At 42.1% G+C, this 18,265-nt stretch overlaps 2 protein-coding genes across 2 annotated transcripts; one reads left to right on the forward strand and one right to left on the reverse strand.

Annotated features, from left to right (window-relative positions):
• The first annotated feature begins 2,678 nt into the window (after positions 1–2,678).
• On the forward strand, positions 2,679–4,827 carry LOC124268727 (potassium voltage-gated channel protein egl-36-like). Its single transcript, XM_046703756.1, has 2 exons — positions 2,679–3,321; positions 3,708–4,827. Exons 1-2 carry the CDS (start codon positions 2,764–2,766, stop codon positions 4,602–4,604), a joined length of 1,455 nt encoding a protein of 484 aa, XP_046559712.1. The 5' UTR covers positions 2,679–2,763; the 3' UTR covers positions 4,605–4,827.
• A 12,693-nt stretch (positions 4,828–17,520) lies between these two features.
• On the reverse strand, positions 17,521–18,078 carry LOC124269127 (feruloyl esterase B-like). Its single transcript, XM_046704148.1, has one exon. The coding sequence runs from the start codon at positions 18,076–18,078 to the stop codon at positions 17,521–17,523; it is 558 nt and encodes a 185-aa protein (XP_046560104.1).
• Between the last annotated feature and the right edge of the window lie 187 nt (positions 18,079–18,265).

Raw genomic sequence — 18,265 nt, forward strand, 5'->3', positions numbered from 1 at the left:
GTGAACTGACATTTCACACCGCATCTTTTCAAGAACATGTGTCACGATGCCGAGTGTCAAATCCTACAGGTTCAGTTCGATATTATCCTGTCGACAATTAAACATTGATTAAGGAAAATACGACAAATCATGTTATAATCAAATAATGTACAGTTACTTATTTCAGTAGTATGCATATGGATAAACCCTACGTATACTCTCGACACATATAATAAAACGAATGATTTAAGAAAACGCTCGTTTGTCTCCATTTACGATACTCCGGTTCTACTTCTAATCACAATTAAAATTCACATCATGGATAAACAGCGCGTGTGTCCAAATTAGTGAGTTTGGTTTTACACCGAGTTTAACAATATTCCAGCAATATCGCGGCAGGGAACACAGAAATGGGCTTCACACATTAGATTCATGTGGGGAATCGAACCCGGGTCTTTAGCGTGACGAGCAAACTCTTCAACCACTAGGCGACCCAACCACCCCACGTGTGTGGGCCTCACAGACACTTACAATCAATAATGCAGTTGAAGTAAGAAGACCATTTGAATGAGACATTCTCTTAAAGACAAAATGGCGAATTTAAGACAGACTGCTGAATTTTCACACCTACTGGAGCAGTACCGTCAAACGGATGGTGTTTGATTGAGACCGGGTCCTAAAAATGGCACCAACACTCGTCTTGTTACATTAATTGGACCAGTCTGGTCCTGTTTTGGGTATTGTGAATTGGCATTTAACTGGCCTGTGATAACTTCATGAAATTGTGGGTCCAGTCGTTGTTCCATTCGCTAAAATTATTTTCGGGAATTCTGATGATGACAATGCCAGACCATCACCGTTTATCCCACCCGTGAAGATCCGTGTTAGAATAGGTCTTCAGCAACCCATGCTTGTCGCAATATTAACACGGCAAAACTAGACAAAGTTTTACCAATATTTATGACAGTATATATTATTGAAAACTGGACATGTACAGATTAACTGACCTCTGTTCCCAATCTTCAAGCTGCCAAGGGTCACATTGATAACGAACATCCGAAACCAGTATCTGGTCCGGGTCTGCAGATAGCAATAAACTAATCAAATTCACTGTGAACTTCACCCATCAACACCGATGTCTTCAATACGTTTATGAAAATTATCATATAATCCGGTCAAGATAGAGTAGCTTAAGTGCGCAGTTGGCACCGTATCGTCAGTCGAGTTAGGCAATAGGATTTAGATATAGCAACTGAAGTTCACAACAACAACTTTATCGTCAGTGTATCAGTAAATGGGATTATCTATGATAACTGGAATAGGTATAAAACAGGGACAACACACAGTCACAAATCGTTCAGTGACTGCTGTGTAATAAACTCCTTGTTTATTTACTCAGGTAAGAAACTTTACTTTCTTCTACTTTGACATATATACCATTGTTATTCTAGGTTAACTTTAATCTATTGTAAATACCTTAACTATAAGTTACAACCCTGGCAGTACCTTCAGGTTTATGTGGAACGAGGCATCCCTTAGTATGTGTCTCATATCTTCTGTATTGCAGTTTAGGATTGTGTATTTCATACTGATTGACACTACACTGTTTTGTGACTATTATAGAATGTATAGAGTGTGTCGGATATTTTAACTATTGTATTACGTTGTGCATGAATACTATATGCTGTTTGGGACCGTTACAGAATGTAGATTGTATGAAACCCCACTGGGGTGATGTGTAGAGTTCTGAACTATTGTTGTGTACATTGGAATATGTATCGCGATTAATGTAGTATGTGTCGTGTATAACGAATCTACATGTGATGTTTATGTACTTTGATATCTGATTGCATTCTGATCATGTTCTAATAATTAATTGTAAACTATGCTATTATTGACTGATTATGTAAAATCGTTCAGTGACTGCTGTGTAATAAACTCCTTGTTTATTTACTCAGGTGTTGTGTTGTGTGTGGGTTGGTATGGGCAGACCTCTTGCCAAGCGAGCTGATTCCCCAAAACTCGCGTTTTAAACTCGCGTTTTAATAGCCATGTAGCTGGAATATTGCAAACACCGATCTCCGATGAGGCTTCATACGGACATTTGAGAGCCTGGTTCAGTCCCTTGGCATGTCCCAATAGAGCATCTATGCGATGTTCTCGGGTGTATGCCAGAGACCTAGAGACCACCAGGGGTAGTTGGCTGAGTAAACGAGGGGATACCACAGGCACATTAATTGACAGTATACCATGAAAATTAGGCGTATGTATTGCTCACCATCGTGACACACCAAATATTGATCTCCACGCCAGAAATGAATTACACAGACATTTATCGTCAATACTCGATCCCTAACATTTCATCAGTTCCTTTATTTCTGTTGGTAACACATTACTGATTAATCCAAAGTATAATTTAGAAGTCTTTCGTGATCATTAACGCCTGTGGTTTGTTTTGTTGATTTCATCAATATGTTTCATTGGTCGTCATGACAACATGACATGTCGATTGCATTTTGATGGACAGCGATCACTTAGTTATATATGACAAGCAATATCAACGAAGCGCATTTACAAATACCAATAACTCCCGATCCGATTATCTAACCGTATCACTACCAATTCTACCAAACAGTCGATCAACGAAATGTGATTACTCTAAAAGCCTCCAAATAAACGCCGACATGACGACTATTTGCATAACAAGTCTCTACATTTACACTAGGGGAAGGCATTGTCTAACATATCAGACTGGACACAATCTCCGTGATCTGTAGTTTGTCCATGCGACTTCATGGCATAGTTGGAGCTTTACATCCCACTCTGCGTTTAGCAGAGATTTCGTATGGACGTAGAAAGGGTTCTGCAGTTTCTATTCCAATGATGAATGTCATAACCATCAATGTTGGAGGAACGTTGTTCCAAACATCGTTGGCAACTCTAAACCAGGTCCCAGACACGTTACTGTCTAATGAAAGTCTCCTCTCTCAGAACTTCCAGCCCGATAAGCAAATCTACTTCTTCGACAGAGATCCCCAGATGTTTCATTACATCCTCAACTACTACAGAACGGGAGAGCTTCATCTTCCTCCAGGAGCTTGCAGCTCGTCCATCAAGAAGGAGCTTCATTTCTGGTGCATCCCTGAGACACATGTGTCCGAGTGCTGCTGGAAGGTGCTTTACAAGGTCCAGAACGACATGGCGGTCCTCGCCAAGCTTAATCAAGTGTTTCATGATGAAGTGTCTGACTTCTGTATGTCCAAGAAAATGGCGGGTCAGTCAAGAGTCCGACATGCTGTCTGGATGTTCCTGGAGTATCCGGGATCATCTTTGCCAGCCAAAGTAAGAAATTATGTTTGTTTCATATTAAATGTAACATATGTTATATTTTGCATTACATTTTCTCAGTAAAGTACAGATTCTAGCAATTTTGTTGGTTTGAGGCCCATCCTGGATTCGAAGCCACACCCTCAGAGTCAGGCACCTAATTGCCAGCACACATAGTAAGCGCCTAACCCGCTCAGCCACCGCGGCTCTTGCTGAGGAAGTGTAATCCCAAATTATAAAAGTAGGTCCAACTTTAGCCCCAGGTGAAAATTGACAAAAACAGAAACTTCCATTGCTTACAGAAGTCCAGAAAAAAACAGAACTGTTTAGCAATTTAATTTCGTAAAACAAATGTTAAAGACTATGACATAATTCAAACCGTGGGTCATGCTCTGTTTCAGCTGTGGGAAAAGTTCTTCTTCACGCTGATATGCACCTCGACCCTGGTGTTCATGTTTGAAACCGTGAAAAGCTTCAGAGAAGTAGATCCCGACATAAAGACCAAATGCAACATCACTAAGATTTTAAACGGAACAGTACTTTTTCGGGGATGGAAAAATGAGCTGGCTTTTTTCACCACTAGACCGTTCCTTTTTTTGTCTCACATCGATCTAGTTTTGGCGGTGATATTTACAATCGAATTTGCAGTCCGATTCATCACATGTCCGCGAAAGTGCAACTTTCTTAGGAGTTTACTCAATATGATTGACCTCCTGTTTTTGTTATGCAAATGGCCCTCTTATTACATGGAAGGATATGCGTGTGTGCTAAACAGCACCAATATGTTGATGTATATCGTTCTGAAGGGACTAACCTTTTCGAGAATATTCCGACTATTCCGTATCGGAAGGTCATGTCAAGGGTTCAAGGTCATGTTAGTGGCGCTCAAGTCCAGCTCGGGTGAACTCTGTCTTATGGTTGGGAGTTTCATCTGTGTGACTCTTATGTTCGCTGTTTTGGCGTTTCTTAGTGAACTGCGTGAGGCTACCTTCTCAAATGTTCTGTCGGCGTGGTGGTGGGCGGTGGTTACGATGACGACGGTAGGCTATGGCGATATCTACCCGGTCAGTGCTACTGGTCAAGTGATAGCGTCGATGTGTGCTGTGACAGGGATGGTTATTCTCACCCTACCTATTGCTATTATTGGTACAAATTTCGCGGAGTACTATAGTGTCAACCGAGAAAGGGAGTTATATGGAGGAAAGCAAACTAAGTGTGAAATGATGATGGCAAATGAGAAGAAAGGAGCTCTTTTAACAAGGAATAAAATACATCACACTAAAGTGACCAAGTTTTGAAGAAACAAATCAGTGTCAAGGAACATTTTCTCGTAATGGTGTTGTTCAGGATATACACCCAAAGCTAACTGTTGGACGTTTGGAGGTTTGAATTCGGGTTGCCAGGTCGGTGGATAGCCTAGTTGTTGAAGTGTTCGCTCGTCTCACAACGGCCCGGTTCGAGTTTGACATGGGTACAAACAATATCCACTCACTCATTCAAGGAGTTGGGCGGTGGGGTAGCCTAGTGGTTAAAACATTTGTTCGTCACGCCATAGACCCGAGTTCGATTCCCCAAATGCGTACAATATGTGAAGTCAATTTCTGGTGATATTGCTGGAATATTGCTAAAAGCGACGTAAAACTAAACTCACTCACACATTTAAATAGATTCAGATTCCAGAGACCATTAATGTGAGATGTCAGATACATATAAACACACTGTCTGGTTGATGATTTGAAGATCAGGAGCGAGAGGAACTCTTTGCTGGGTTAGTAGAAATGGAGGTTCTGTGTACATATCATGAGAGAATTACATAAACTTCCCCAGATAATCGAGGATGAATTATTACCGGTACGAAGACTGGAAAGTGTATCATACAGTGATAGCATTGAGCGTGTAATCATTGGTGCTTGGAATTGTTACAGCAAACATCCAACCGAACTCACTCACAAACTCATTTTTCACACACTCATCTCACTCACTCCACACACACACACACACAGACACTAACAGATGTGCATGCATGTCGCTATAGAAATGCAGCTCATTCAACCACTCACTCAACCATTCTCATTCGTTCGTTCAACCACTCACCAACCATTCTCATTCGTTCGTTCAACCACTCACTCAACCATTTCTCATTCGTTCGTTCAACCACTCAACCACTCTCATTCGTTCGTTCCATTCAACCACTCATTCGTTCGTTCAACCACTCACCAACCACTCTCATTCGTTCGTTCAACCACTCACCCAACCACTCTCATTCGTTCGTTCAACCACTCACCCAACCACTCTCATTCGTTCATTCAACCACTCACTCAACCACTCTCATTCGTTCGTTCAACCACTCACTCAACCACATTCGTTCATTCAACCACTCTCAACCGCCTTCGTTCATTCAACCACTCACTCACCAATCGTTCATTCAACCACTAACTCAACCACTCTTTGTTGCTCACTCAACGTTCATTCACTCACTCTCAAACACTCTCATTCGTTATTCAACCACTCACTCAACCACTCTCATTCGTTTATCCAACCACTCACTCAACCACTCACACATCCAACCTCTCACTCAACACACACCAAATGTTCTGCTCATCAACGCTCAGATATTCACTAACAGTTCACCCATTGATACTCCAGTATGATAGCTTATCACAATTAGCACAGACTGTGTGGAGTCCGTGTTTCATGAGCGTGAAACCAGACACTATGCCTGGCACTATTCTATACATGTGACAACACGATCACGCACTAATGTGCCACGCTGACAGTGTGGATGTGTAATTGTACACCATTGTTAACAGTTAATGTACCTCAGCTATCACGTTGTCATTGGTACAGGCAATAAAACCAACCGCGAAATGGTTTTATATGCAGGAATGACAAGTGGAAGCCGAGTTCATGAGAACAGAAGAGAAGATGCAGCAAACCAAAGTCACCAGATTTGTAAGAAACCTATCGAGGTCAAGAACATGTAAATTTGCTTTTGTCACTAACTTTGCACCATACTTTTCAGCACTGTCTCTGATGGCGTAAACAGCCCACCTTACTTGTGGTCTGGTACATCCTGGGCTTTGGCACATGCAGTCCCTGCAAATGATGTTGAGGGAGGTCACATGAGAGTCCTCTGTATAAACAACATGTGCAGAGGCCCAGGAAGCACCATGTCGGACAACTACATGATGTTGTTATAATCCACAGGTTTCTTTTGGGAAAGAAATACATCAGCCACAGCATGGACTATGTAGTTCCTGTCACAGATAATTGTCCAGTGACTTTGCTTCTTTGGCCTCCGACTGTTTCTGGGAATAATCGAGACTGGTTATATTCTGGCGATGACTTTTACTTAGTCTGTCAAGCAGACCCTGAAACAAATATACCTGGAGTAGATTACCACAGTTTTTTAAAAATGAAGAATTAAGTCTCTAAGCTCCTTTTTGTTATATTTTAGTAACATAATTTCGAAACTGTTTTTCTTATAAAGAAATGTTTTTTTATAGACTAGACATAAGTCTAACTTTTAGTATTTAGAGTGTACAACCCAAGTTGCCTGTTAATCGTTAGCCTAGTTGATAAATTGTTCGCTCGCCTCGCCAAGGTTCGTGTTTGATTTTATCAACTTTGTGTATGCTATTTCTGCTAAATTGTGCTGAAAGCGTTGTGACGTCACACTTACTGATCCTATCGATTAATTATTCTTGCTTGGAAAACAGAGGCTAATTCCAAACAATGCCACTTGACAACACATGTTGTTTTACCACCTATATCTGTTAAGTGCTTGTATATGAACAGGGGCGATGGGGTAGCCTAGTGGTTAAAGCGTTCGCTCGTCACGCTGAAGACCCGGGTTCGATTCCCCACATGGGTACAATGTTTGAAGCCCATTTCTGGTGTCCCCCGCCGTGATATTGCTGGAATATTGCTAAAAGGCGTAAAACTAAACTCACTCACTCACTTGTATATGAACACATGTCACAAGTTACAAATTATTAACAAGGAGATTTGCACATAGACAGCCATAGCTTTGATAGTTTCGATATGTCTTGCCAATACTGTGGGTGAGCCTCACAATATTCCACCACACCAATAACCCGACCGGGGACCAAGAAATGGGCTTCACACATTTTACCAATGTTAAGAGTCGAAACCGCGCCTTGACGTGACGAGAATACAGCTAATGATAAGAGGGCGGTGGGGTAGCCTAGTGTTAAAGCGTTCGCTCGTCACTCCAAAGACCCGGGTTCGATTCCCCGCATAGATACATGTGAAGCCCATTTCTGGTTTCCCCCGCCGTGATATTGCTGGAATATTAATAAACGTGGTGTAAAACTAAACTAACACACTCACTAGTGATAAGATATAGAAAAGTGAAGACGGTGAAGCATGTGACGAGTGAGTGAGTGAGTGAGTATGGTTTTACGCCGCTTTTAGCAATATTCCAGCAATATTACGGCGGGGGAAACCAGAAATGGGCTTCACATATTGCACCCATGTGGGGGAATCGAACCCGGGTCTTCAGCGTGTCGAGCGGACGCTTTAACCATTAGGCTACCCCACCGCCCCAGCATGTGACGAAGTAACCCAGGTAGTGATCATAATAGAATAAACATTTAATGAGACTGTCTAGTCGATAGTCTCTGAGAGTTCCTGGAGAATAAAGCCCAACCCATAAGTATAATGAATGAACGAGTTGATAGCTTCGGCTCTTGAACGACATTAAGAATTGCTCTGGGCTCGTTTTAGAATATATTCATTTTCCACTTTTAAGTGTATTTTTAAATATGACAACTTTATTTCTGGAACTAAATGTCAGTGTACATAACGCAGGATGTAGATACTCACGCTTCCGGGAAATCAATACATCAAACAAAGGATCTATTGAACGTATTCCCACGCATGTAAATTACACCGAAGCCCCACAAGCCTCGCAATATATAGCCTAGCGGTTAAAGCGTTCTGTCGTCACGCCTAACACCCGAGTTCGATTTCTCACATGGGTACAGTGTGTGAAGCAATTCTGCAATTCTGCTGTGATATTGCTGGAATATTGCAAAAAGCGGTGTGAACCTTATTCACTCACTAATGTAGACAGTTTGGCGATCTGGTACATCCAAAGTCAACTCCACGCCTTCGTCATTTAACATCGGCGGCGGCGCGGGAGTCTAGCAGTTTAAGCGTTCGCTAGTCACGCCGAAAACCCTGTTTCGAATCCCCACATGGGTGCAATGTGTGAAGCCCATTTCTGGGTGAGTGAGTGAATTTAGTTTTACGCAGCACTCAACAATATCCGAGCTTTATGGCGGCGGTCCATAACTAATCGAGTCTGGACCAGACAATCCATTGATCAAAACAGCATCGATCTACGCAATTGAGATACCGTGTCATGTAACAACCAAGTCAGCGAGCCCCACCACCCGATCCCGTTAGTTGTCTCTTACGACAAGCATGGGTCACTGAAGATCAATTCTAACCCGATCTTCACGGGTCCTTTAAAATCGAAAAAGGCATTTCCGTAGTTGTAAGAAATCTACACTAAAAGTAGACTATCAAATAACGATACTACCAAGTGTTCGGGAAACGACGTTTACCAAGGATACCCGGCATGCATGGCGCCCGGCATTAAGGTGATAAAACAAGGTCGGCTCAGAAATATCGAATATCCATGTTAAAGGGATACTGATCTAGACTCTGAGCAATTCCCCGGACCGGTTGTTGCTTTTGTTAATGTTATTTTCCCCGCGACTACCGGGATAATATCCCAGAATTCTTGACTGGGTTGCGATCTCGGTTGCGCCACCCGCAAGCGCAATTGGTATTATACCAGCTTATCCTTACATCCATCACAAAGATGAATTTGGAATTAATTGGAAAATATATATAGTCATCTTTTGACCCATTAAAATTTCCATCTTGATTATTATGATAACAAATCAAAACATTTTGAAGTTTCACTTCATCTGCCAGAAGTAAAAACTGTTAGGATCGAAAAAGAACGTAGTCAATGTACGTCTTTATATTTCTGCCCTATGATCCTGGCATCATTGATTTATTGTTATCTGTTTTTAGTGAATTTATAAAGTGACTGTAATATCTGGACGTTTTATATATTGCCTATAGTCTGTTTGCAGTGAAAACGTACCGATGAATTTCACTTTAAACAAAAACGTAAGGTCAAATAATTTTATTTATTCTCAGAATTTTATTCAACTTAGGATAAAAGTTGTTTAACAAACGATCATAGTTTCAAATCGCTATTATTGGTTTGTATTACAAGGGGGGTACATACATTAAAATACATCACTGTTCCAATTAATGCGTTTACTCCCTTGTAATACAAACGTGCATTTGTATCAATACTGCGACTGAATCTATGATCGTCGATTTAAACTAACTCTTCTGTTAAACAACTTTTATCCTAAGTTGAATCAAATTCTGAAATTTAAATGTTTAATTGGCAAGGGAAAATTATGATGATTCGCAATCTTAATTTCACTTTATTTGATTTACTTTTTTGTTTAAAGTGAAATTCATCGGTACGTTTTCACTGCAAACAGACTATAAGTGGCATGGAATCTACATAGACTTGTTCTATAACCGGCATCAGTCTTACTGGTAGACACGCCCACACACCCACACACACGCACACCCACGCGTACATGCACATCTGCAGTTCATCTTCAACACGTATTTCGGCCATCAGTTCGGCCGATACCTCTTCATTGTACCAACCCATCACGCTTCGCATAGCACCTGCACAACGGAACCATTGTTCACCAGTTGGACTAATGTGTACATGGGACAACATCATATGGCAGTTCTAGTCTCATGGGCCATGATGACGGTGTCGATGTGTTTTAAACCATCAACCGTTACATTTGCCATTAACAGTTAATGTAACTGTTCTATCGGACGACGCGTGGTTCATTGTTACGTGTTTTCCGGACACTTGTACTGAGCCTTTAGAATGTGTACATTATATGCGCTTGTATTCATTGCTCGTATAATTGTGGTAGATATTACACATGTATATATTCATCGCTTGTAAAATTGCAGTACAGTACAGCAAGCTACGGTTATAATGAACTCCAAAGGACCCTCTTTTCTGTTCGTTACAACCGTACTTCGTTTTATGCATTTCGAGAAAAATTTGAAGTGGCAGGGACAGAAAAAAGTTCGTTACATCCGACAGTTCGTTATAAACGTAGTGTACTCTATTCCACCTGTATGACGGTCTGTAAATAGTCGGGACGGAGCATGGTAACCCATGATAATCCAGGGCATGATAACCCATGATAATTCAGGGCATGATAACCCATGATAATTCAGGGCATGATAACCCTGAGCATGATAACCCATGATAATGCTGGCATGATAACCCATGATAATCCAGGGCATGATAACCCATGATAATCCAGGGCATGATAACCCATGATAATCCTGGGCATGATAACCAATGATAATCCTGGGCATGGTAATCCAATGGGTTGTTTGCTGTTTAACGCCGTAATCAGCAAATATTCTACCCATATGACGACGGTTTGTAAATAAAGGGGGCGGTGGGGTAGCCTAGTGGTTAAGGCGATCGGTCGTCACGCCGAAGACTCGGGTTCGATTTCCCACATGGGCCAAGCCCATTCCTGGTGTCCCCCGCCGCCATATTGTTGGAATATCGCTAAAAGCGGTGTAAAACTAAACTCACTCACAGCAATTAAACGAGTATGGGCCAGACATTCCAGTGATTTACATCATGAGCATGTCACTACGCAACTGGGATACAATGATACGCATCAAACAAGTCAGGAAGTCTGGCACAGGGTCGAATATTGACAGGACGTCCTGATACATCTGAAATATTTGCGATTTCTATTGCATTGATGCTTCGATTTTATTCAATAAAATACATAATACATTTCAAAAATGTTCGATGTCACTGAAGTTTGACTAGATGTCCACAGCGTCAGTAAACTGCAGCAGTGTTTTTCTGCCTGTGGACAACTGGTCTTTCAGTCCTTGTATTTTGGAGTCCAAATCTTTGTAGATTCGGGACCGCTGTCGTCTGGTGCCGCCGTGTTCCAGTTGTCTCCTTAAGATGCGCTCTTCAGACTCCATCTTCTTAAGTTCTCTAATAAGTTCGTATATGTTAGGGTCGGTTTTCTTGACTCTTTTCTTCCACCCTTTGTGGAAACCTACCAAGTGGTTGTTCCAAGTGGTTGTTGGTCATTGGTCCAGTCTTGCAGTGCTGGTTCCACATTCTGACAGGGAAGCAGGCGTCGTAGTCTAGCCACGTAGTTGTCATGTAATCGTTGGATGTTTGGATCTTGTAATCATCTGGTCCAGACTCCATCACTTCCAGACATCTTGGACAGCTATTCTCGAAACGTTCGTAGCCCTACGAACTTCTTAAGCCCATTCTTAACACATTGGCTACGATCAAAGTTAAGAATTCTTAGGGCTATGAAGGTTACGAGAATAAGGGCCCTGGACGATGTCGGCTTGCAAAATCAGCAACTCTTCTGACATAGGACTGTACACGGGGATCGTCACGATACTCTGAAACAAGACCTTTCTCTGAGACATGTCGTCACAGTGCTTGAGTGTAATGGAAAAAACACCCTCTGATGTCAGCTTCTGGAAAAACGCCTTCGACTGCTCTGACTGCGGCACACTCAAAGTCAGTCTGCACTGTATCTGAAGACAGTTCAATACCAAGTCGTCTTAAAACATCTTCAGTCAGTAAGATAAACAATCTGGTGAAAGTGTCACAGGACTTGTTGGGTAGGAGACAGAAGGCAACAGGAAACATCCTCCCCTCTACAAGACAATGTACAGTGTACAGCTGCAGCCAGAGATTTGGACAAAAGAGGAAGGTACCGTCCATGTATATACTGTCCGCGTCGGCTAGAGTCTCCACACTAAAAATCTTGTTGTCTTCCCCATCAACGACGGATAGAAACTGTCGTCCATCTGTGTTCTGTGTCCATGGTCCTTCTGAAGATACGTCACGACGCGTCTGGGACAAAGGTGGAAGAACTTTTCTGCGGTCGCGGTACATAGCTGATTTCACACTTGGGAAAGAGGCAACAGTCGCAGCAACATCGTCGTCGAGTGAAGCTATCTCATCGTTCTAAATCTGCTGAACAGGGCTGGGTGATCCACAAAACGTTCGTAGCGCTACGACATCGTAAGCCTATGATAAACTATAGAAGTACGACAGGTCGTAACGTTACGAACGCTTTGTGGATCGGGACTCTGATGTCGTTACAAACACGCTGTCTAGGTCGGCTCAGTAGAAACCACTGTGTTAAGAAAACGTTTTAATCTTGTTGAGTAGAGGGCTATTGTTTTCATAATGAAGGATGATCGGTTAAATATCTCAGCAGATCATAGGTTGTAAGTGGGCAGAGGGCTAATGTTGGATGTAGGACCTTACATGTAAGGGTCATACCCCTAAGTATTCCTAAGTAGAAAAAAGGATTTTAGTTCCCAAAACAACAACATTTGTAGGCAAATTGGGATGTAGGCACATTGGGAACATTGACACAAATTAATGAGGACAAAGATATGTGAATACAGCACAGTGATATACAGCTAATTAAGTGACAATTAGAGTTACATAGCCAGAGATGTACATGTATATACAACGGGATCGGTTGGTCAAGCTCGCTGACTTGGTTGACACATGTCATCTGTTTCCAACTGCGCGGATCGATGCTCATGTTGTTGACCACTGGATTGTCTGGTCCAGACTCGATTCTTTACACACCGCTGCCATATAGCTGTAATATTGCTGAGTGCCGGGTAAAACTAAACTCACTCACTCACTCACTCACACGAAGTCCATTAACAGTGAATCATAACTCACTCACTCACTCACTCACGTCTAAGTTATATACTAGCGTCACATAAGTCATACATTAACGTAATAAAATAGCAGAAACTTTCACCAACGGACTGCCGAGATTGTTCAACAGTTTTAAACTGAAGATAAAAATTTCATCAATAACCTTTGAAGTCATTTTTTCGCATAACATACATAAAGTTCGTAACCTAAGAAATTTGTTTCATATGAGACAACGGCTTGTGCACAACCAACACAGAAGAAAACATAAAATATTTTCCCGAGACTTTTACAAGAAATGATAATAAACTCTGTCAAAAAAAGAAACGCAACCCCTGTCCTCAGATATGAAAAATTCGTTTGAATGAAGTTATTGCTTCCAAACTAAATGTTATTCGAATGTATTGAAATGATACACGTAATTAATGAAGATTACCATCCAAACAACTGCATTTGTACGCATAAGTGTATTTTATTGCTTATTCCGTCACAACGCATGAAATGACCCTCATGGTGACTTCGCACAAAAAAAACACATGCAAATCATGAAAATGGCAGTTAATGTAGGGGTGTATAAAAGCCCATGTGCTTCCGTATTATATTCATTCATTTGTCGCCGAAAAGCTGTGTTAAAAATGCCACGATTGAGTGCTGCCGACCGAAATATCGCCATTGGTCGTGTTCAAGCCGGAGAAAGTTTTGGAACTGTTGCACGGCACCTAAATGTTCACAAAACAACGATATCCCGACTTTGGAGCCGCTACAACAACTTCAATTTGACCAACGATCGCCCGAGAAGTGGAAGGCCAAGAATCACGACCCCCCTTCAAGATCGGTACATCCGGGTCCATCACCTGCGTAATCGGCATGCCCTACCAACCGTGACTGCCACACAAATACCAGGTTTGAGGAGAGTGTCAGCTCAAACGATTAGGAACCGTCTGAAAGAAGCGGGTTTACGTGCCTGTAGACCAGTTGTTGGACCTGTACTACGCCCCCTACATCGACGCCGACGACTCAGGTGGTGCAACAACGTAAGGATACGGACTTTACAAAACTGGAGGCGAATCTGGTTTTCTGATGAATCACGTTTTCTTTTGCAACGTCACGACGGAAGACAGCGTCTGTATAGGAGACGTCATAAACGTTTAGCGCCCATCTGCGTCCGACAGGTGGACAGATTTGGCGGAGAAAGCGTCATGGTTTGGGGAACCATCTCATACAACCAGAAATCTGACTTGGTGATCGTTCCAGGGAACCTGACAGCCCAACGTTACATCAACCACGTGTTAGAGCTTCACCTTCTCCCGATTATTGACCAACAGACACAGATTTTTCAACGGGACAACGCCCGGCCTCATACTGCACGTGCAACAATGAACTTCCCTGCAGAATTCCAACGTCAATGTCTTGCCATGACCCTCTAAATCACCAGACCTCAACCCTATTGAACACCTGTGGGATACTCTGGATCGACGCGTACGTCATCGTCAGCCGCCGCCACAGACGCTGCAACAGCTCGCCGTTGCACTGCAGGAGGAGTGGAGAGCCATTCCCCAGGAAAGAATCCGGCGTCTTATCCGTTCTTGTCCAAGGAGATGCCGTGCAGTGATTGCAGCGAGTGGTGCTCATACGAGATACTGAGACAGACGCCCCCCTGGTGACAAACTGGTGTCTGTGAGATGACTTTTTAAAATGACAATTTTAAACATGCCCATCTGGGTTATTATTCTGCCAAATTTCAGACTTCTGTCTTAAATAATAAAAATGCCGTGTCGTCCTAAAACTTCAGATCAAAATCTCTAAAATACAGGGGTTGCGTTTCTTTTTTGACAGTTTATTTTCATTTTGTTTCATGTAAAAAAATTCAAGTATGGAATCCTACAAGGAACGTGGTCACGTTGTCGCTCTTACGAAAATAAGCAAAATTTACCAAAGCGCAACATTGCGTCATTATCAATAGAACGCGTTGTCACTCATTTGAAAATTGTTTGGGGGTCATATTTTAGATTTAATCATGAAAACTATCGGATTGTTGCATTGCGCGGCTTGGTTAATATTGACATGTCCCTTCTGGGATTCCAAAGAAAAGTCTGCCTATTACAAAACTGGGATAAATTAACAATCACGAAAATCCCGATTAAGTGCAAATATTGAAGATCAATGTAATTTCCCCAAACAATCACAAAATAATGCACGCTGTCAGTCCAGGAGGGAAGACTACAATTCAATTATCCGGTGGTTACACAACATAATGATTTTTTAAAGTTCTTATTATTGTCAATATCGTGTGTTCAGTCACGTCGCTAGATGTTTACTATCCCCGTTATTGGATAGACACAAGAACGACATCAGCCCTTACACAAATATAGTGTTAAAAATAAATAAATATGTTTTATATGTGCCGTTAGATATATGCAGAACAGAAATTGTCTTTACATTATAAATAAGGATATGTTTATATAGTCAAGTTGTTTAAGATCAAAGCCAAGATTAAAGCACTCAGATGTTAAACGGTCATGTGTTTGTATGTGGTTCTGAAATCAGCCCCTTTACATAGATAGTATTAATTAGGGCTGCACAATATAACCGGTTTACCGGTATTTACCGGTTCCGACATGAAAACGATACGTATTGCGATACGCTGATCGAAAACCGGTATTTTCACTTGCATTCGGAAAACTTCGTAACACTCGGAAATGTTCGGATATGTCCTTGTTTCATTTGTGCCAAATATTATTCACATTTTTATTTTATCATGATTAAAAGTTGTTATTAAAGCTTAAACAAGCCTAGTGATTTTGTTGTGTTTTTGCTCTATAAATCAAGAAGTAACTCGATTATAAGTATTTTTGTGTTTAAAAATACTTCATGCAATATATTGCAATACATATCGCAATACATGCTTTCGCATCTTAATATATCGCAATATGAAAATTCTCTGCAATACCCACCCCTAGTATTAAACATGCTTAAGGTATTTTATATGTCCAGTTAGACACGCAGAACAAAAATTATCTTTACATTATGAATAAGAAGGATATGTTTATATTGTACGGTTGTTAAAGATCACAGCTAAGATTAAAGCAGAAAGATGTTAAACGGTCATGTTTTGATATATGATTCTGGAATCAGCCCTTTTACAAATATAGTATTAAACATGCTCAAAAGTATGTCATATGTCCAGTTAAACACATGCAGAGCAGAAATGATCTTTAATACGAATAAGAAGGATATGGGTCTTTTATATTGTAAAGTTGTCAGATGTCCAAACCAAGATTAAAGCACATAGATGTTAAACGGTTTTGAGTATGTATATGGATCTGGAATCATTCCCTTTACAAATAAAGTGTTAAACATGCTCCAAAGTATGTTATGTGTCCATTTAGAAATATGTAGAGCAGAAATAATCTCATCAAATGAATAAGAAGGATATGGAGTTTTTTATATTCTAAAGTTGTTAGATATCAAAACCAAAGATTAAAGCACATATGTTAAACGGTTTTGAGTGTATGTATGGTTCTGGTCGATAAATTATGTATATTACTAACCTACCCCCTGCATGTAGGTATCAGATATCAACGAGGGCGGATAATACCACACATTCAGATCCCTGTGAAACATATATACTACAGCTGATATGATTGAGGCCAATCACTGCATTAAACAAGTTAAACGCGTATATTGAGATACGCTCGTGTCTCATCACGCCTTACAGCGGGCGGTGTTTAAGGAAAGACTACTACAACACTAATTCCCCAAACACTGATAACACCACTACCCAACCGATATCGAATTAACCCTTAACTCACCATGGTCCGTCCTCCAAGCGAACTCAGCGCCACGACTGCCGTCAGTCTGTGATAGCCCGTCCCAATACCGAGTTTGGGCCTGTGTTAACGGATAGAAGTTAGGAACTTCTATGATCACTTTGTGAAACGGACAATCATCGCCAAGAAACTGACAATAAGAGATTCTGAAGAGGTACGTAACATAGGATTTGAGTCTCTGTCGCGATTGTTACAGTTTAAGTTGACTTGTATATCAGTAAAATTTGAAGCAATTGATAATATATTTTATGAAATAATTATAACATGGAGGGAATTGGGTGATTAACTTCACAAAATTTTGGCAAAATATTTTGGCCTCAGGTCTAACCCTTAAAACGTAAAAAGATACATATGTGCAGTGACCGAAATAGTATTTTGTAAGAAGACCCTGTCCCCATCCTGACCCTTGTCCCTCCGTCTACGTCCACACCCACGGCATATCAACGTCCCCGTCCCCAACCCAGTCCGCGTCTCCATCTCTGTCCACTTCCTCGTCCACATCCACGTCCCCATCAACATGCACGTCTCCATCCCCGGTCACTATCCCAGGACACTATCCCTATTCACATCCTTATCCCCATCCCCAATCCCAATCCACGTCCACGTCCACGTCCACGTCCACGTCCACGTCCGCTTCCTCGTCCCCACCCTAGTCCCCATTGACATACATATGCACGTCTCCATCCCCGTCCCTTTCTCGACGTCGATTCCACATCCGCATCCCATCCCATCCCATTCCATCTCATCCTCCCTCCGTCCCTCCATCCAACCCAACCCAACCCAACCCAACCCATCCCATCCCATCGCATCCCATCGCATCCCATCCCATCCCATCCTCCCTCCGTCCCTCCATCCCATCCCATCCCATCCCATCCTCCCTCCGTCCCTCCATCCCATCTGATCCGATCCCATCGCATCCGATCCCATCCTCCCTCCGTCCCTCCATCCCCCATCCCATCCCATCCCATCCTCCCTCCGTCCCTCCATCCCATCTGATCCGATCCCATCCCATCCGATCCCATCCTCCTCCGTCCCTCCATCCCATCCCATCCCATCCCATCCTCCCTCCGTCCCTCCATCCCATCCCATCCATCCCATCTTCCCTCCTCCCTCCCTCCCTCCCTCCCTCCCTCCATCCCATCCCATCCCATCCCGTCCCATCCCATCCCAGTCACCCCCCGATCCCTGTGTCGATTCCCCATCCCCATCCACGTTGACATCGTCTCTGTTTACGTCCATGTCAGACCCGTGAAGATACGAGTTAGAACTGATCTTCAGCAACACA

Source organism: Haliotis rubra, unplaced genomic scaffold, assembly GCF_003918875.1.
Source record: "Haliotis rubra isolate DU_JTF1 unplaced genomic scaffold, ASM391887v1 Scf101, whole genome shotgun sequence".
NCBI lineage: Eukaryota > Metazoa > Mollusca > Gastropoda > Lepetellida > Haliotidae > Haliotis > Haliotis rubra.